This window comes from Echinops telfairi, unplaced genomic scaffold (assembly GCF_000313985.2).
Source record: "Echinops telfairi isolate 266 unplaced genomic scaffold, ASM31398v2 ScPeMD7_1713;HRSCAF=2227, whole genome shotgun sequence".
NCBI classification, from domain to species: Eukaryota; Metazoa; Chordata; class Mammalia; order Afrosoricida; family Tenrecidae; genus Echinops; species Echinops telfairi.
The window spans coordinates 1,016,365-1,036,754 of record NW_022105611.1 but is presented as its reverse complement, the minus strand read 5'-3'; the positions used below and the strand labels follow the sequence as shown (position 1 = coordinate 1,036,754).

Sequence of the window (20,390 nt, the reverse complement as noted above, 5' to 3'; positions counted from 1 at the left end):
TGAAGTGGTCTTATGCAGCAGATTGACCCAATGCAGTGCATCCTTCGATCTCTTGACTGCTGCTTCCATGGGCATTGATTGTAGATCCACAAAGGCAAAAGCCTTGACGATTTCAGTCTCTTCGCCATTTATCATGATGATAACTATTGATCCAGTTGTGAGGATTTTGAGTTTTCTTTACATTGAGTGGTAATCCATACTGAAGGCCACCATCCTTGATCGTCAGCAGTAAGTGCTTCAAGTCCTCTTCACTTTTAGCCAGCAAGGTTGTATCATCTACATATGGCAGGTTGCCAGTAAGCCTTTCCCTAATCCCAATCCACCTTCTCAGCATAGAGATTGGATAAGTACGGCGAGAAGATACAACCCTGATGCACATCATTCCTGATTTTAAACCATGCATTTTTCCTCTTATGTTCACACAACTGCCTCTTGGATCCATGTACAGGTTGTGCATGAGCATCACGTAGTCTGTGATCCCTATTTTTTCAAGCCAGTCCATAATTTGTAATGGTCCACATTTTGCATAGTCAATTAAACACAAGTGAACATCTTTCTGGTATACTCTGCTTTCAGCCAACCTCCATCTGACAGCAGCAATGATTTTTTGTTCGATGACATCTTCTGAACCCTGCCTGTACCTCCGACAGTTCTCCTTCAATGCACTGCTACAACTGTTGCTGGTCTTCAGCAAAATTTTATTTGCACACGATATTAATGTTACTTCCCTGTAATTAGAGCATTCCATTGGGTCACCTTCCTTTGGAATAGGCACAAATATAGATCTCTTCCAGTCAGTTGGCCAAGTAACTGTCTTCTAAATTTCCTGGCAGAGACAAGTGAGTGCTTCGAGTGTATCATCAGCTTGTTGAAACATTTCAATTGATATTCCATCAATCCCTGGAAGCTTGTTTTTGGCTAATGCTTTCAGTGCAACTATAAAAGGATTTAGCTAAATGTATTACCTTTGCACCAGGTCCAAAAAGAATTTAAAAAATAACAAACTAACAAAACCCAAACCTGACAAGAAAGGTAAATTTTGAATGACCTTGTTCCTGTGGCATTAGTAGCTCAGTGGGTGGGGCAGTGCAGAGGGACACCTTGGTTGTCATTATGTATCCCACCCCAGGGCGGTACAGATGGCCTGCTATTTTTCCCTTTTAGCAGCTTTCTCACTGCCTCACAACTCCAAATCCCTCTAGACAATGCATACTAGGCCATGAAAGTGTCCCCAGATTTTTCAAGGACAGATCTAGTAGCAGACCAGTCAAGAAGGCTTGGGGAGAGCCCCAGCTCATAAGCCAGGGGGGCTATCATTTAGTACCATCCACTACTGCTAAGCTATGTGCACGCATGGGCAAATCACCCTCCTCCATCTGCCTGTTTCTTCTTTCACAGTGTAAGAATGACAATAATAATCCTGTTTGCCAGCCTCTAAGGGTCCATGTGAGGCTTGCCCAAGAGTAAATGGAAAAGCCCTTTCCACAGCCCGGGGCCCCATTTCTCCCATAGAAGTTAGACCTCCCTGCTTCGATCGCCTGCCACTCTTGCCAGTTTCCCTGACCTGTTGGCATGGCTCTCCTCTGCCAGATTTCAGCCTTCCAAGGCAAGCTGGTGCTAGTGAGAATGTTAAGTGATCAGCATTGGATGACTGCTAACACATCTTCTTCTTGAGCTTTTTACTTTAGGCCAGATAGGATGCCAGCTGTTTTATACATACATCTCAGCCTCTTAAAACAATCCTGCAAGTGGTTTTGTGCTGGAAACCACGTTGAGACCCACCTACCTGGGCATTCTTTACCTGTTCCCGTCACAAATACCTTTGGCAGTTGGGTGACACCTGAAGCTCGCTTCTCAGAGGGTTGTTTTTAAACTCTTAAAATGCATAATATTCTAACTACACTAGAGTTGCCCCAAATCTATATATTTTGAGTGTGTGGGTAACATGGACTTCTCCTTTAATACATGAAATAACCAGATCTAGCCCAGTGCACCTCATACTTCCCATAAAGTAATATCTAAAGAAAGTAGAGCTCGCGACAATGACCGTAAAGTAACATGGAAATGCCTGCGATATTTCGCTCGGTGGCAGAGCCAGCGGTGCTGTTTAGACAACTGTGCTGTGCTGCCTACATCTACAAGTGAAGGCAGTCCTGAGTCTGGTTAGAGGTTCATGAAAGTAAAGATGTACGTTATCGCCCTGTGTGATAGGCAACCTCTAGGATGGTCACCGAGGACCCTGTCTCTTAGTATTTATTCATCTCGGAGCCCAGAGAAACCACATCATAAATGTGTGTTGTTTTACTCAGCCAAGTGGTGGGGTACCATGATACAAAGTCACCTGTATTTATCATGACGGAAAAGCCCATTCTGCTGTTGGTATCTACCCTGGAGCTGGCCCCGACTCACAGGGACCCAATGTACAACTGAACAAAACACCGCCCAGTCCGGCACCATCCGCACAATGCTCGTCGTCTTGGAGCCCGTCGATGCAGACAGTGGGTCCGTCCATCCCACTGAGCGGCTTCCTCTTTCTCATGGACCCTCCACTTCACCAAGGATGACATCCTTGTCTAGACACTGGTCTGGCCCCAGCACATGTCCATGAAGTACATGAGCCAGTCTCACCATGCTTGCTGCTCAGGAGTATGTCCTCTTGGACAGATTGTCTGATCTTAGGGGAGTCCATAGTACCTTCCATATTCCTGACCAGCACTCCAAGTGACATGCAGCCACGCTTCTCTTGTCTCCCTTACTCATTGCGCAACTTCCTCATGCAAATGAGGTGAATGAATTATGCATGGGCTATTGGACCAGGTGCACCTTCGACCTCCAAGTGGCATCTTTGCTCATGAACCCTTTAAAGAGGTCTTGTGCTGCAGAGTTCCCCAATACAATACATCATTTGGCATGTTGGCTGTAGTTCCCATAAGAACTTATAGGGAAATGAAATTCTTAGCAGTGTTAGCCTTTTCTTTGTTGATCCTGATGCTACCTATTGGTCCAGTCATGAGGAATTTTGTTCTTTAAGGTCAGGGGTCTTCTGAATTCTCTCCCTACAGCCTTAGGGGGCATTGGGCCCCACTCTCAAGGAAGAAGCGTTCTCGTGAGTGATAGGTAGGACCGAACTGGAGCCTGTGTCCTGAATGAACAGGCCATCCATGCAGGAGCACAGCTGCTTCTTAGATGAGTGATCGGAACAGCTGCTGGCTGCCCCGCAGAGCTGCTCACGGGAAGTCTCCCTGGGCCGCCAAGCCCAGCGCCTGTGCAAACCATGGTCACAGTAGACCTTAGGCTGTCACCGGAGACAAACCATCAAACCCGCATTTTTCTCAGGAAGAAACGAAGGCAGAAGGAAGTGTGACTAACGCAGAAGTACTTCGTGGCAGAGCTGTTGGAAAAGGAGGGTCTCCTACTCTTCAATTGAATGCTCTTTTATGTACAGCATCTTCCACCAGAAAACATTTCAGAGGGACTCGGTCCTGGCGTCAGCCAGTCCTCTCTTAAGTATCATATCTTTTATGTGTTTTCCCACCTGAATGCCTTATAAATGGTTACCTCTGAGCCCCAAAGGTCACTGATTTAATATGTTTTGGGTTTTTTTTTTTGCCTCCGTCACTCCAATTCTGTTGTTCCCTGTAGTATTAAAACTGTGGTTGCAGTGAGGGACTATGAAAATGTCAGTAAAAATTAAATAATGCCCCCTAAAGACTGAGAGAGAGAGATATGTTTGAAGTCCTCCTGAGAAAGCTCAGAAAACCTACATATGGAATCTCACTACCAGAACGGACCATGATCCTCCCACCTGTAGATGGAAACGCTGAAGCTCAGAAAGGTTAAGTGATTTCTCCCGAGGTTTATGTTCACAGGAAAAATGGTCCTGAGCAAAGGACCCTGGGGCTTTGTAAACCTCGTGCCCCCCCCCCCCCAAAGAAACCCTTCCCTCCCAACCGCAACAAAAAAACCCCCGCAATGCAAAAAAGGGGGGGGGGAACCAGGACACCGTCATCTGTGTCTCTTCTGCCTGCCCTCTTGGGGCTCAGCGTCACACTCTGGCTTTGGGAGGAAATGTAATAAACATCTACTCCAGCCCTTGCAGCTTCCCTGACCGCAAACCAGTCCCCATGCAAACTGCTGGTACTCCTCCTTCCTTTCCTTCTGCCCCTGGAATCAGGAAAAAGCTCGGGTCTCTGACCATCTGTCTACTCTGGACACCTCCTGTATTGAGAGCATGGCGTCCTCATCCTCCTGATTGATCTACTTCGTTCGACATAATGTTTTCAAGCACATATAAGGACTTCACTTCTTAGCAAAAGTTTCTGACTCCGTCACCCAGCAGGGAACCCCGGTGTGGATTTCTAACAGTGGATCACAGAGATGCAATCTTGTGAGCTCACTCCTTCACAGGCCACCTTGCCCATGGAAGCCACAGAGAGATGGCAGGACTTGGCGATGATCCAGCTCACAGTGGTACCGAGTAAGGATGAGAGGACTTGATAGAGTGTCAGGGGGTGGGTGGGGTTTCCAGTCCTGGGCTTTTTGTGCAGAATCCAAGGATCCCTAGCTTTGGCTCCCTGCCTCTGCAGGGTGTGTTGAGGCTCAGTGGTGTGTGCTTATCAGCTCTGCTTCAGGAGACAGGCTCTCACTTCACCTTCCAGAGCCTCCTTGGCAGGCACGATTATGTTGTCCGTCATCCGTTGGTGAGAGCTTGTAATAACTTCTCACATATTACAAAGCCCCTCCCCCCCACACACACTCCTCACCTGGCTCCTTCCAATCTTCTTTCTTCCCTTTTTGCTAATTAATCTATTCCCATGTGCCTGTTTTTTGTGTGATAGTTTTGGTGTTTGTTTGTTTCTTTTCTTCTTCCATTTACTCTTGCTGCCATTGTTTATAGAAAGCTCTGGTAACTTGCAGTTGGCTCTGGAAATAAGACCGTCCTCCCCCTGACACCTGAACTTCTGATAAAGCAATACTGAGCCCTTCACTGTTTTCTGAGCACAGCCGGAACTTGCAACAGGCTTCACTGCACGTGCATATCCTTCACCTGCAATGCCCTTCCTGAGATGTTTCCATCGGCTGCTGTTTGGCTGTTTGTGGTGGCATCCGTCCCATCCCATGGCAGCGCCATGCTGCCCAGGAGAGCTGCCCAGCGGGTTCTCCAGACCGTGAGCTTTCAGGAGCTGATCCCTGTGCTGGTCTTAGAGACACCTCAGAGTGGGTTTGAACCACGACCCTCTCAGTTATTTGGCCCCCTCACTTTACCATCTGCCCCACTTAAAAACTCCACGTTAGCATTGGGCTGCCAATGGCAAGATCAGCAGTCCAAAATCATCAGCTGCTCCATGAGAGAAAGACCAGGCTTTCTACTCACTCCCATAAAGCATTACCAGCATTACTCCCATAAAACAGGCTTTCTACTCCCATAAAGCGTTACAGTCTCTGAAACCCACAGAGGCCGCTCTACCTTGTCGTGCAGGGTCCCTAGGAGGCAGAATGACTCCGGGGCAGTGAATGGGGGGTCTGGTTTGTATCTCTCCTCCGAAAGAGCCTTGGTGGTGCAGTGGGTTAAGCATTGGGCTGATAACCTCCTGGCCGGTGGATGGAACCCACCAACCACGCCTCAGGAGAAAGGTCAAGCAGTCCGTTCCCGCAAAGAACTTGTCCTCCGTGACGCAAGTCAGTTACTTGCTTCTCTGAGAAGCTTCCGGGGACCACCCTTCTCCAGCAATGACCTCTATGGCTGTTTGTCTCCTGAGAAACAGAGTCTATTGAGGGTCAAGGGGCTGCGGCATCTCAGCACTGGTCTTGGGACCCCCCACCCCTTCCAGAGTCCACCAGGTGGCCATCCCATAAGAATGCATTGGGATGAATGAATCCAATGATCATATGTAGTGACCCACATAGGGGCTGTGTTACATATCATTGTTAGGTCCTAACCAGCTTAGAAATTCCACGTAGCCATAAAGATGGGGTTTTGAGTAATTATTGGATAAATGGATTGACTTGCCCTTCATTACACAGCCAGAGCACAGGGTCAAGTGAAATGGGGATGCCCCGTAAAGATGCCAGCTGAGGGTGCTTGTAATAACTCTGAGGGGCTGCAGCCTTCTAGGTAACCCAGAAAGCAGTAGGACTGATCCCGAGAGCAGGTCCCAGGGGCATGCAGTCTATCACACAGGGCCCTACACTTGAAGAGCCCCATGCTTGGTTTCATGCCCTGCGGTGCCTGTCCCTGGACTTCTTAATCATTTTCAAAAGAGGGACCCTGCATCCTCATCATGTACTAAACAACCAGTTGCCATCAACATCAGTTCCTGATGACCATGTGTGTCAGGATAGAGCTGTCACCCACAGGGTGGTCAGTAGCAGGTTTGTTTTTGCTGAACTCAGTCAGCAGGCCTTTCTGCCGAAGCACCTCTCGGTAGATTCCACCTTTTGGGTAACACTTGAGCGTGTTCACTTTTGGTGCCACCTAGAGGCTCCTGTGTTTGTTGCAGGACTTTGCAAAGGATCCCCTGCTGGATTGCTGCCCGCCCGCCCGCCCATGGGGAAAATTTACAGGAGCCTGGCAGTCAGTCGCATCGGGGTCTCTGGGACCCTCTAACTGCAGCTCCAGGCTGCCTTTTCTCTGACTATTCAAAAAGCCCAGGAGCGACGGCTCCAGGCAGTCATGTCTGCCCGTGAGAACATGCCACTGTTAGTCAACACCCAATGAAAGCCTTTTAGAGGACATTTTAAAAAGATGTAACTAGAATCTATTTGAAAGTAATTGGTAACCCGAGAAGTCACTGCTAATTCCTTGGACTTCCTCATGGCAACTTCCTGTCTTATTTCATATCATCCGAAGGCAGGTTTGAAAGAGGGGTAAAGAGCAGAGCGGTCAGCTCCAGCTGTTTCACGGGAATGGGATCTTGTGTGCCTCCCACAGCAGATGAGAGAAACATACAGGCTAGCCATTTCCTACCACTGCTTAATTTTAAGTGTAGAAAAGAGAGAGAGTTTCAAAAACTCTACCTATTGAAATAACTTTATATTCGGGCCTTTGACAAAAGTGCTTTTCCAAGTGAAGTTCATCTCTTTCTGGGTAAAAATTAAAATAACTAGAAATACCCAGAAAATAAAATCCTCATGCCATGTTTAAGTTTTTTTTTTCTGAAATTATTTTAAGTGGTGTACATATTAAGAATTAAACTGGTCTGGGAAATAATTTGAAATTTTAATTGCTCTCAAAAATGGATGTGAAGTAGTCTTTTTACATGTGTATGCTTGGTAATAATAGAAATGGGCTAGCTTGTTTTCCCAAGTCACCCAGAGGGAACAGAGGCTGCTAACCTGAAGGCCAGGGAGCAGTGAAAAAGAGGGCCTGCCTTGAAAAGATGGACAGGCACCCTGGGCTCTAAGGACCGACGGTGCAGGGCTGCGTGGCATTTCAGTCTTTGCACATCAGGTCACTATGAGTTGGCACCTAGGAACAGCCACCACCTGAAAGTCAGTGGTTCAAACCCACCAACCGATCTTCCAGACAAAGATGAGTCTGTTGGCTTCTGTAAAGATTTCGTCTCAGAAGCCCTATGGAACCGTTCTACTCTGTCCTGTAGGGGAGCTATGAGTTAGAATCAACTCTTCGGCTTGAGCGCTTTATATACATTTTGAAATATCAACTATCCCTGATTTGTTCCCTGAGCACTCTCTAGGTTCTTTGATTCCTTTGAGGCATGCACTTGCAATGAGCACATTCCAAGCCACCCACCACCCACTTGTGTTACCTCAGCATGGTTGCACCCTTATTTGGGTGCCTGGCCACTGCTTCTTCAGTTCAGCATCCCTTTCTCTCTGACACGATGCTCGGTTCTGTGCGTAATGCATAAGACACAGCTCCTCAGCCTAAAAGGTACATTAATCTAGTGCAGTGTTTGCTAACATGAGGGACCCTGACCCCCGAAGGGTGCTGAACCAGCCCAGGGGGAAAACAGATACTTGCACTTTGTTCTGGATTATGAGCGATGGCACAGAAGCTTCTAATTGCCAATGGGTGCTCTGAGTAATTTTCTTTTTTTCTTTTCTGTTTTTTTGAAAAGAGAGCAGTAGGCCAAATATGTTTGGGAACCTCTGATCTAGTGCGAGAGAACAACTGCCCAGCTACAGTCCACAATAATGGAGAAACAGGGACACAACACTAATATGGGCGCGCTGACGAGGGAGTAGCTCAAGAAATTGAGGATGCTTTCCCTAGAGGAGACGCGGGGAAGCATACAGAGGGCTTTTGACAAAGGAAGGAGGCTGAGGAGCACTTTCCCAGTGGGAGGGAAAGCGTAGACAAAGGAGGGGTGCAGGGACCCGGGAGCTTCAGGCGTGTTGGGACGTGAGAAGCAGTGTGTGGTGACACTGGGAGGAGACGTTGGGACAAGGTGGCAAAGGAACTAGAATATCATTCTCAACATTTTCACTTCGCTTTGTAAGAAATGGGATGTCGGTGGCTGTTGTGGTAGACAATGACTTTGTGACGCGACCCCCGGTGGTGGGCTCTGGACTCTGGTGAAAGGCAAAGGAGGGGCTAGATGCCGAGGCAGTTTGCAGGTTGGAAGCCCTCGGAACAGTCTAGCTCCGAGAAGATGGGACCTTCAGCTGGCTGAGAGACCTAGCATGAGCCATTCAGGAGATCGTTCCGCAGGAACACGGAATTCAGGTTGGCCGGGGAAAGTGGGAGCAGACGCTCAACCTAAAAATGCTCACGTCACTAGGCGAGCCCGATGGCACCTGGGTTCTCCATCAGTGGAATGGGTCATAGTGGCCAGCAGATGCTGAGATGACAGATGGCATGCATTTTTCCTGGTGTGTTTGCTGGTATGTGCAGCGTTCTGTGTGAATTCCAGACGGAATTCAAATCCACAGGGAGTGTGTGTGTGTGTGAGATTTGAAAACCCACATGCCATCCTCATGTGTTTTCATGAAGGTATGTTTGTGACTTTCAGAGGTGTCCCAAGACCATGAAGGCAGCCTCCGGGGCACACAACCAGTTCTGACGCCCAGGCAGAACAATTGTTTTGAGGAGCGTGCTTGATTTGATTGCCTTTGCAACTCGCTCTGTTGTGTGTTGAGCCCAGAAACTTGAGTTAAAGAATGTCATTTTGCAGCCACTCTAAAAAATAGCCAGGAAGCAGCCCTCACACCTCTCCTCTGGGGCCTGATTTCAAGGGACAGTGAGAGAAAGGACAAGCTGCTCGTTTGCAGGCCCAGGGTGAATAGAACTGGAGGTGGAGGTTTATAGATCACAGGGTCGTTGTTTTCAAAGAGAAATAAAAGTAAATGATGAAACTTCAGAAAAAATGGACTCTCTGGAACAGAACCAAGAACCAGCTCTCAGCGCTGACCTTTGGTTAAAGCCACGTAATGCAATCTCTGTCATCCCCTCTAGATGTATTATTTTATTGGTTTGCTGGGAATTTTGGCTTCAGGGAAATTGTACGTTAGGGGAGTGAAATGTTTAACTCTTATTACTGCCAAATGTTTGTCCCCGTGGTGAGGTGTTATAATAGAAAAAACACCTGCCAGGACCTTATGGTCTACAGGGGTTATAGCCTCGGGTTCCATACTTCACAAAGCATCTTTTCAAATGATTGCCATGGCCTAACGATCCCTGGTGAGTGACTCTCGAAATGAACTTCATTTTGAATCAAAATAGTACTTTTTCAGCTAGGAAGCTGTCACATAATTGCTTTTTTTATATGAATCTTAATTCCAAAGGCTCAGTTGGGGTCGATAAGCCCTTCTGAAGTGCTACGATCCTAGTAAAAACAAGGTATCTTTAGATAGCCTTAGATAGTTTAGAGGCAGAAGTCAATCCAATCCCTATTCAATAATCTGGTGGTGACGGGTGAGCATGTGCTGGCTGGCATGTGTCAACTCTAACATATAAGAAGATAAAATGGTATTTTGGTGTCTGTGTGAATTTCTTGAAGGCCTAGAGCTGGGTCTCCCTGTGCGTTTAGATCCCCTCACCTCCTTGATGGAGCCCCTCAAGGGTGTCATTGGCTCTCCACACTTCCTGCTGAGCTCGGTGGGCTGGGAAGCCCTGGGCCACTCTCTCTCTCCTGCTCTGGCTCTTGGTTCTGCTACTGCCACTCGCTTCTGTCACCACTTCCCTGGCATCACAACTCATTGTCTCCTGGGTCAAGGAGGTTCAGTGTACGGATCCCGGGGTCCAAAGGACATGCTCCACTCCTGGTTCTTTTTTCTTTATGTGGCCATGAGATTCCTCCATTCCTGCTTGACTCGGTTTAAACTTAGTGGGTGGCAAAACTGACCAATCTCCTTAGTAGCACCTCATTGACTGTATTTGCTTAGTCTCATCCCATCATTTGGTTGGAATTACAAGGGCTATGACTTAGAAGCACTATATCAAATAATTTAGTGCCCTCTCAATAAAAATTCCAAACTGAATCTATCCAAAATGACTCCAGATATTTTATCTCAAACCTACTCCTCCCTCAGCCTTCTTTCTCTCCCAGTTAATGATAAGTCCTGCTTACTCAGGCCAAAGCATGGAGGCATCCAGGAATCCCTTTGACCTCCCACCTCCTGCCATGACCCATGGTCAGAAAGCATTTCTTGTTCATATCCTCCAACTTCAGAATGTATTTAGAACCTGGTCATTTTATATTACGTGTGTGTTCCAAACACGTCCAGGACAGCAACACTTCTCCCCATCTCCCCATCTCCCCCTTCAAAGAACACCAGACCTGATCGCTTTTTACCAGCACTCCGTTCAGAACATAGCTAGGCGTTCATCACATTCACCACCTCCGTGTTCAGACAAGATCTGGAACCTGGCCACTTTTAGTCACCTCCGTTCTTGCCAAGGCCACCCTGTTCAAGCCAGCACGATCCTATGCCCCAGCTACTACCGGCACGTGCAGTAATATGAACGGGTCTCCCCACTTTCTCTCCTGGTCCTGTGATCTGTTCACCACCAGCAATCCAACTGAGTCTGTTAAAATCTAAGCCAGATTATGGGACGCCCCTCTTCAAAGCACATAGTACCCCACCCACTGCCACCAAGCCCATTGTGACGCAGCGCAACCTTCTGTAAGGGTCTGAGGCTGCATATCTTCACAGAAGCAGACAGCCTGTCTTTCTTCCGCAGAGCAGCTGGTGGTTTACACCTCTGAGCTTGAGGGTAGCAGTCCCCAAACTTACCCAACACCACCACCAAGTCTCCTTCTGTCCCCCACAGGGGTCCTCAAACTTACCAGAAAAGTTCTCACTCACCACTTCTACCCTTGCTGGTGCCTCTGCCTAGAATGTTCTTTTCCTAGCTGCCGGCATTGCTCATGTCCTCACCCACTTAGTGTCTTTCCTCAAATGTCCACTCTCCAGGAAGCCTCCTCTGACCACGTTATTTAAAATGATGACACCTCTGCGCCCTGCCTGTGTTCCCTATCATCGATTTTTATGGTTTTATTTTCTCCACAGCACTTTTAACCTTCGACCACTCTATTTAATTTTCGTTTTACCGAGGTAGAACGTACACACCATAAATCCACCCTTTTGAAGCACGGTTCATTGTTCTTAGTATGTCCACAAGATCGAAGACACACCTTCACTGCTTATTTCCTGAATACCTTTGTTATTCCAAGAAGCCACCTCACACCGGCCACGCAGTCAGTCCCTCCCACCTCCGTCCCCCGCCCCTGGGAATCATCAACTTAAAATCTCTAGGAATGTACCTTCTCTGGACATTTCATATAAATCAAATTGGATACTGTGTGACCTTTTGTCTCCGATTGCTTTCGCTTTAGCATGTTTTCAAGACTCACCCATGTCGTAGCATGTCTCAGAACGTCATTTCTTTTTGTGGCCAGTTAGCATCCCATTAATTGGCTGTACCATAATTTCATCAGTTGATGGATATTTAAGTAACTTGAAGCCTTTGCCTAGAATTAATAATGCCATTATGTAAATGCATGCACAACTTTTCTTTTGTTTTATAAATGAATTTAAGTCGTCAGTTGTCTTGAATTGCTGCGTCACGTGCTGACCTCCCAGCCACTCCATGGGACAAGGATGAGTCAGCCCACTCCCGTAAAGAGGTAGACCCCTCAGAAACCCAAAGGCAGAGTTCTGCGCTACCCTGCAGGGCCCTGTGCATCAGCCTGGACGCGCTGACTGCGGGTGGGGGTTGATTTTGGATGGCAACTCTATGGGAACTTGTTTGAGGAACCGCCCTGCTGTCTTCCGCCGTGGCTGCCCTTTTGCATTCTCCCGATCTGTTGCAAATATATTCCAATTTCCTCACCTTTCCAATCGTTGCTTATTTCTTACAAACGGAAATTTAAATGGTTAAAGTCTCACAGCTCTCCATTTCTGTAATTGCTATATTTCTTTGCGTGGATCGTCAAAAGTTGGCAAAGCCGTGACCCCTCGTGCAGAGGGCGGGGCCGCAGGCTTTGTGCTCACATTCTCGCCTCTCCTGCAGGCATCAACAGGAAGGTGGTGTACTCCTTGGCAGACTCAGCCGGTGGGTTCTTCTCGGTGGACAGCTCATCGGGCATCATTATCCTGGAGCAGCCACTGGACCGGGAGCTGCAGTCTTCCTACAACATCAGCGTGCGGGCCAGTGACCAGAGCCCCGGGCAGGCCCTGTCCTCTCTGGCCACTGTCACCATCACCGTCCTGGACATTAACGACAACCCCCCTGTGTTTGAGAGGCGAGACTACCTGGTCACAGTGCCCGAGGACACCTCCCTTGGCACGCAAGTCCTGGCTGTGTTTGCCACGAGCAAAGACATTGGAACAAATGCTGAGATCACGTATCTCATCCGATCTGGAAATGAACAAGGGAAATTTAGAATCAACCCAAAGACAGGTGAGTCAATAGCAACTAGCTGGAATTCCAGGCCTCACTGCGTCCTCCGGGGCAGGCTCTTCTTCATCCTCCTGTCTCCCTCCCTCACAGTAGAGCAAATCTTAGCTGGGCCTAATTCAGGCCCTAGGAGGCATGCTCCATCTAAGGATGTGGAATGTGCAGCTCCCAACTGTCGACTGCAGGTGGTGCTAACAGTCAACTCACTCAGCTACTCATCAACAGCTTGGAAGTTCAATTCCACACAGAAATGCCTTTGAAGAAAGAGCTGGTGATCTCCTTCCCACAAACGCAGTCCTTGGGGAGCAGAGTTCCACAAGGCTGTGCCTTTGTTTACTTGGTAAACCCCTGACCCCCAGGTTGGCTGCAGGATTTCTCCTTGGGAGCAGCAATGGGGGACTTGACATGAAGTAGTATTTGCATGCCTCCCACAGGGGTTGGTGGGGTTTCTCTCTTTGCTGTGTTTGTTTGCTTTCGGCTTTGTCTTAATCTGGATCATTTGTTGTGAGTTTGGGGCTCCCCTTGCCCCGTTCACACTTAGGTTACCCCTCTTCTCAGGTTCCCTGCCACAGATAAGGGATCTGGATGGTGACTTTCGGGTCCTCTCAGGCTGGAAATCCACTTAGCATTATTAATTCGTTGGCACTGTCCCTGTCACCAGGCCCTGTACAAACTCCTGGGCAGTGTGTGCATCACTCGGGGCACAGGTGCTTAGGAAGAAACCAGGAGAGCAAAGGGCGAGCCCTGGGGCTTTGTCTGCATTGCTTGGTCAGTAACCAGCAGGGCAATGTGGAGTAAAGATGGTAACTCAGGAAACAAGTTTGGATATTCTTTGAAGAGTGAACATACTTACCCTCGTATTTTTATAATGTTTGTGTTGATATTTTTGCTGTGCATTCTCATCGTGTTAACTTATTCACCTGTGACTAGGCAGAGCGGTTTCCATTTCACAGGTAAGAAAAGTGAGTCTCACACCGACCAATCATTGAACTCATGTCCCTTTTGTCACTCAAGAATTAGGCACTTGTTGAGCAAGGAAGTAGAGCAAACTCATTCTACCAATGAGTACAAATAAACTATCTTAATTCCACAAAACCAAGCTTCCTGCCAGGTAGGGATGCCGACTCATAGTGAGCCTCTAGGACAGGGTAGAATTGCCCTTCTGGGTTTGTGAAACTGTAACTGTAGAAAGCCTCATCTTTCTCCCTTGGGGCACCTGGTGGCTTTGAACTGCTGACTTTCCGGTTAACAGCCCAAGGCATAACCATTGGCATGCATGTCAGGCTCCTATGAAATCATTTTACATTTTCCACCTTTTCTATACCAAGAGCAGAGGTTTATAAAGCTTTCAAATTTCTCCTAATGCCTACTGTCCGTAGTGAGGGTTCTAGGATTTGAACTTTGATCTCACGGACACGAGAATCTATGCTCTGGTCCCTATATAATACGGTTGTATTGTCAGGGATGCAAAATCGAACACTGTGCAGTCCTGTCCCACCCCTGAGTATGCACACACTGCCACGGGACCGACTCCAACTCATAGAAACTCTGTGCGAGATTTCTAAGCCTGCAGATCTCTACAGGACTAGACAGCCTCATCTTTGTTCTGTGGAGTGGCTGGTGGGTTTGAACTGCCTTCCTTGCAATTATCAGATCAATATTTCCAGGATGGAAATATTGGTAGAGAAATGGCATTAGCAGCTCTCCTAGCCGTAACTCTGTTTACGAAGGTCATTAGTTTGAATGAAAGTGTATGGGGATTTACCCATTATGACCTTGCACCTGCCTAGTTATGGCCATAGTATACGAACAGCAAGGGTAAGTGGCTAAGTACTGTTTAAATTGGGTGTTGACTAATGGCACTAGGATGCAAAATAAAGCACTAAGGGTGCTAATTACTAAGAAATTTTAATTCTGAGAGGAAGAGGCTGCTGGTGTAAGTTAAACTGTTTCTCAGTGGTGTAGAAAGAGTCTGTGGCTAGCCTTAGCATTCTCTAACTAGGAGACAAAGATAAAAGATTCCTTGGTCCAGATAATTGTTCGGGGTGGAAACAATGGTAAACGTCTTTGAGAATCTGCTTCAGGGAGAACAGTGGCCCATTGCAGAGTGCAGTCCTGGGTTACCTCACTAGAAAGGGTGAGGGCTGAAGGAACATCGCACTCCCAAAGCGCCTCCTGGCCTGGGGCAACACCTAGCTGGCTGCTTTTACTTGCTCTACCTGCTTCCTTGGTGGTCAGCAGATTCTTCAGGAGCCAAGATGGCACAAGATGTGAAGCGTTGGACTGCTAACTGGAAGGTTGGCAGGACAAACCCACCAGCCACTCCGCGGGAGCGGGATATAGCAGTCAGCTTCTATAAAGATCTTCAGCCTTGGAAACCCTAAGGAGCATGTCCCTTCTATCTTCTAGAGTTGCTATGAGTCAGAATCCACTGGATGGAAGTGCTGGGTAGCAGAATCCTTCCCTTCCCTGGGAGACACTGGGCTCCACTCCTGATCAGTGCATCTCTTCTGCAGCCACCACAGTGAGGCCTGGCTGCTGCCCTGGTGCTGGCTAGCTTTCAGCAGAGGTTCCAGATTAAAATGGAAGAAGAAGGCAGGCTGCTCGACCTACTTCTGCAAATAACCTCTTCTGAAGGAGCTGTAGCTACTAACAGTGTGATGATCCTCAAGCAGTCACGAGGGGGGTGCAGGACCAGCTGTAGTGCCTCGAGGCCTGGGCCTCAGCAGCAAACTTGCCTAATTTGAATAACTCAATATAGACACAGTCAACTCCACTAAACCCACACTTAATATTTGGCCATTGTGTTATTTGAGTCCCAGGTGTTGCCTCCTCCACGGTGTCACCCTAACCTGAGATTTCTGAGATCATTGTTCCCCTTTTGCCATATGGTTGTAGATAGATGCATCATCTCTGGGCAAGGCATGGCAGCCATTACTTTTATGCAGCTCAGTCTGAGAGCATGTGTGTACTAGCTGACCGGAGGTGCAGCCATCCATTCCCATCCTGGCCTCTGGGCTCAGCCTCTGTCTGGTCTTGACCTGAGGACTCAAGAGACGCATATCGGAGATGCTTGTCCCTGTACCTACGGCCCAGTTGCATTAAAACGAACCATGCCAGATATTATCTGATGCTTGAAAGAACTCCAGAAACATGCAAAGACTTAGAATGTTCTCAGTGCTCTGTATGATGGATAGCTGTACTTTAACTGACAGCATTAATCAGACTTCTGGGATGGTTTCAGTCAGGTGTCCAGTAAGCAGATTCCCAAATACCTCAATTTCTGGGCTGCAGATGGTGTTATACATATTACCAAGATTATGGAACTGCTGACCAGTGTGTTTACCTAATTAAACCTGAATGTTCCCTTTTTTTCTCCCAAGGGGGGATTTCTGTCTCAGAAGTCCTGGACTATGAATTATGCAAAAGGTTTTACCTGGTGGTGGAAGCCAAGGATGGGGGCACCCCGGCCCTCAGTGCAGTGGCCACAGTCAGCATCAACCTCACGGATGTGAATGACAACCCTCCCAGGTTCAGCCAGGACATTTACAGCGCGGTCATCAGTGAGGGCGCCATGATCGGGGACTCTGTTATTTTGGTAGGTGCCCATCTGGGAGGTCCAGAGGGCTGGAGTATATGACCCCTAATAGAGTGGAAAAGTAAGCAACGTCGCTCTTGCAGTTTTTCCACACTCCCCCCTTTCAGTGTCTTTTAGCCCCCAAGAACTATAATCAGGCACCAGCGGCTCTACAAGTGTTCCTGCTGCTCCTATGCCAGTTTTCATATCAGACAGGGCCAGGCAGACTGCTCTACATCACGGTGTAGGTGACTGGTAATCACTCTTCTGCCAGCAGTGGTTTTGGTTTGTTTGTAATGCATTTTTGATGGTGGTTCCTACCCACTTCTAACCTTAGATGATAAGTTACTGGGTGGATAGGGATAGTGTAGAGTCTCCCTACGACCAACACACAGACACAGGAGAGAATAGCTACAAATGGGATTTCTTTCTCTTGTCATTTATAAGAGTCCTTTCAAGGAGGACATTTTCCTAATACCTTTAAGAACAAGCTGTGTTTTCTGAGGACTCCAGTCCTTCTCGGCCACACCTTACATTTTAGACGTGATGAGTCCGTCCTCACCCCATCAACCCCCTGCTGGGCTAGTCTCTTCTATCCATCATCTCCTCCATCTCTGATTCCTGCAACACTGCCCTATACTAAATGGAAATATATTCTTTTAAAAGTATCTATTGTGGAAAATAGGCATATCTGTAACAGAAAACTGACCTCGTTAGCCCGTTCTAAGTGTACGATGTAGAGACATCCATCACGTTCACGTTGCTGTGCAACCGTCACCACGGTCTTCATTTGCTCCGCCCACAGCCCCCGCTCACTACCCATGAATCTACCTTTCCCTAAGCATTGGTCTGTTCTAGATATTTCATGCCAGTGGGTCACACACTATTCCTCCATTTACATCTGATGTGCTTTGCGTAATGCTTTCAAGGTTCGTCCATTCCACAGCATCTATCAGAATATCAATTCTCTCACCCACTGAATGATATTCCCATGTGCGTGTAGATAGACCACATTTTTAAAAAATCCATTCATCTGGTGATGGCTGTTTGGGTGGTTTCAACTTTTTGGTTTTTGTGACAACAGTACATTCTTTACACAACAGGCATGGGCATCGGGACCCTCTCCTGCTAGGCTCTTTGCATGCACATAGATCCCAACGTGACCAATGGGGAGCAGCAGAGAGTAGGACAGTGTGTTTGCTGTGTAGGGAAGGGGAGTGTTCTTGGCTTCCCTGACGTGGAAACGTCTAGATTAGAGATTGCCTGACTCCAAGGTAGCGGTCTTTCCTCTGTATAATTCAGAAGAAATCATGTAAGCACCCCTAAGTGTTACCCTTCCTAGCTCAAAGCCTGCGGAAAACTAGACCTAAAAAGCATCAGACTTCAAGCAGTTAAGAATCAACTTAGAAACCAAATGGTGGGGTTCAGGCCTGGCAATGCCCTCCTTCAGACAAGTGATCATTTCTCCCACAAGGGCAAGCTCCTAACAGCCAGCGCTCTCCCCATTTAAACAGACCTGGTACCCTGAGAATAAAGTGTTTCTGTGTTCCTTATGCTGTGTCTTTTCTTTGTTTTGCTTCTTCTCCATGAAGCTAATAGCAGAGGATGTGGACAGCCAGCCCAATGGGCAGATTCGCTTTTCCATTGTGAATGGAGATCAAGACAACGAATTCGCCGTAGAGCCTGTCTTGGGACTTGTTAGGGTTAAGAAGAAACTGGACCGAGAACGGGTAAGCCCCATGAAGGCAGCAGCTCTCTTCCCATCTCCACCCAGCTCTTCACTGGCGTCAAAGCCACAGGTCATGAGTATGAGTGGGGAGCTTCTCTGGTCTAGAGACTCCAAATAAAAATGGTTGCTCTTTAAAAAACACTTCTGGTCCTGAAGTCCCTGTGAGTGTGAATACAGGCTACATTTCTTTACTGTCAGATGCTCTGTGCTTTGGCAGGTCTCTGGATACTCCCTGATTGTCCAGGCAGTGGACAGTGGCATTCCTGCCATGTCATCAACTGCAACTGTCAACATAGATATTTCTGATGTGAACGACAACAGCCCTGTCTTCACACCTGCTAACTATACTGCTGTGATTCAGGTAAGCCAATCTCCCCTACCAGACACTCACCCCTAAGACCTCAGTTCCTTTCTTCTGCAGTGGATCATTCATTAAGGTTAACTATGATTAGAGAGACACATACGTGTTTATACAGATGATAGATGCCATTGATTCTACTCCAGTTATTCATGGTGAGCATATGAACAACAGAAGCATACACTTTCTGACCCTGCATCATCACCACAACTGCCATTTTCTAGTCCATTGTGATAGCTCGTATTCCAATTCATCTCTCCATCCTCACAGACCCACTACTGATGTGCAAATAGGATTCTTAGTCAATGGGAGATTAGACACCTGGATAAAGCTGCTGCTCATTAAAATTAATCCCCCATAAGAAAATTTTCTGAAACTTGAAAGCCACCTGATCGCTTAAAGAAGATTGTAAGATAGAAAGACTTTCTGCTACTATTCTGCTGCTTACCGACTGATTTTCCTCCCATCTATTTTTTTTTAATTATTATTTCAAAGATTCAAAGATAGTTCGTGAGTGCTAGGTAAAGAGCTGCCTCCACTTGTCAGGATTTGTAGACGCTGGAAGCCAGCTTCAGGAGAATCAGGGGATTCAAACATGGAATAGTATCAGTATAAAGAAATTAGAGAAGACAGGGATGGATATTTGTGTTGTAGAAGACCAAAGATGTTCCAGAGAAATAGCTCTAGCCTCATCCAATTTGGCCTCAGGGTCACCTCCAAGCCTTCCCAGAGTGTCTGAGTGAAAGGGGGGAGGAGAAGGTATGAGGCCCTGAGGAGCCCTATGGAGCAACCTTCAAGACTTTGAGTCTGGCCCTCCTTGGACAAGACCTCCCTGCTCCACTGAGCTGTCCAGGAACCGGGCTGGAAGACCGTCCTAAAGCTAGCAGATATGGGCTCCATTCCCACCCCTTTGTCAGCAAAATCTGATTCCTTCATAAGAGCTGGGTTTCTTTCCTCTCCTCAATGATGCTTTTTCCATCAGCTAAACATTCTTATGCCTCTCCTGCTCCCACAAAGCCCCGTGGGGGGTCTTTACCTTCCTCCATTCTCCTTTCTCTGGGTTTCCTTTCTCCAAGACTCTCCCCCACCAGGGCACTCTCTACCCGCCCCTGCTTCCATGCGCTTGCCCACCACAAAAAGAAAGGCTGTGTGTTCAGTTTCACTGGTCAGCTTGACGGGCTGGTTTCAAAGGCACAGCAGGAAGCCTTCAGTGAAAGAACTGAGACTCTCCAGCCAGTGGTGAGGACCGGGCCTCCTCTGGGGAGCAGGGGCCCTGCCGTAGTTCACCTTCATTCACAGAAGATGACCCCGAGGACACACATTTCCTCTCCCTCTTCCTCGCTTCTTGGAAGGAAACAGCCTTTATAGAGTGAGCAAACAAATCAATAAGTCTTCTGTTTTGTGTGGTGTGCTAAGTATGTCATCGGTGTGAAATAGTAAATCCACCCTGGGAGGAGGTGATCACGTAGCTCATTCCAAAGGGAGATGGAGCCTTGTTCTTGATGGCTAATGGGGTACTGAAGAGGACTTTATATATTCATATAGATATAGATATAGATATAGATATATATAGATACATATTCCTCCCTTTTTCCAACATAGGCTGGCTTCCTGATTCTAACACATTTTTTGGAGAACCAAGGTTTTTTTGTGTGTTTGTTTTGAATTTGTTTATTTCTTACATTTGAAATAATCTTCAATGGCATCTATGCCCTGAGATTTTTTTGCCACAGCCCTAACAACCACACCATGGAAACCAGCTGCTTTCTCAGGCATGTGCCCAGGCCTGACTGAGTGGTGGTTCAGTGGGGGGGTTCTCACCTTCCATGGACAGTGTTACAAGTTGGGCTGCTAGCCATAT

General features: G+C 47.4%; 1 protein-coding gene across 1 annotated transcript in view; it reads left to right on the top strand.

Annotated features, from left to right (window-relative positions):
* FAT3 (FAT atypical cadherin 3) overlaps nt 1–20,390 on the top strand; it is a 684,233-nt gene that overhangs the window by 590,049 nt on the left and 73,794 nt on the right. Inside the window, exons 14-17 of the mRNA XM_030886441.2 lie at nt 12,479–12,868; nt 16,249–16,463; nt 18,035–18,172; nt 18,389–18,532. Coding sequence (XP_030742301.1) covers nt 12,479–12,868; nt 16,249–16,463; nt 18,035–18,172; nt 18,389–18,532 — 887 coding nt within the window. The remainder of the gene's footprint in view (nt 1–12,478; nt 12,869–16,248; nt 16,464–18,034; nt 18,173–18,388; nt 18,533–20,390) is intronic.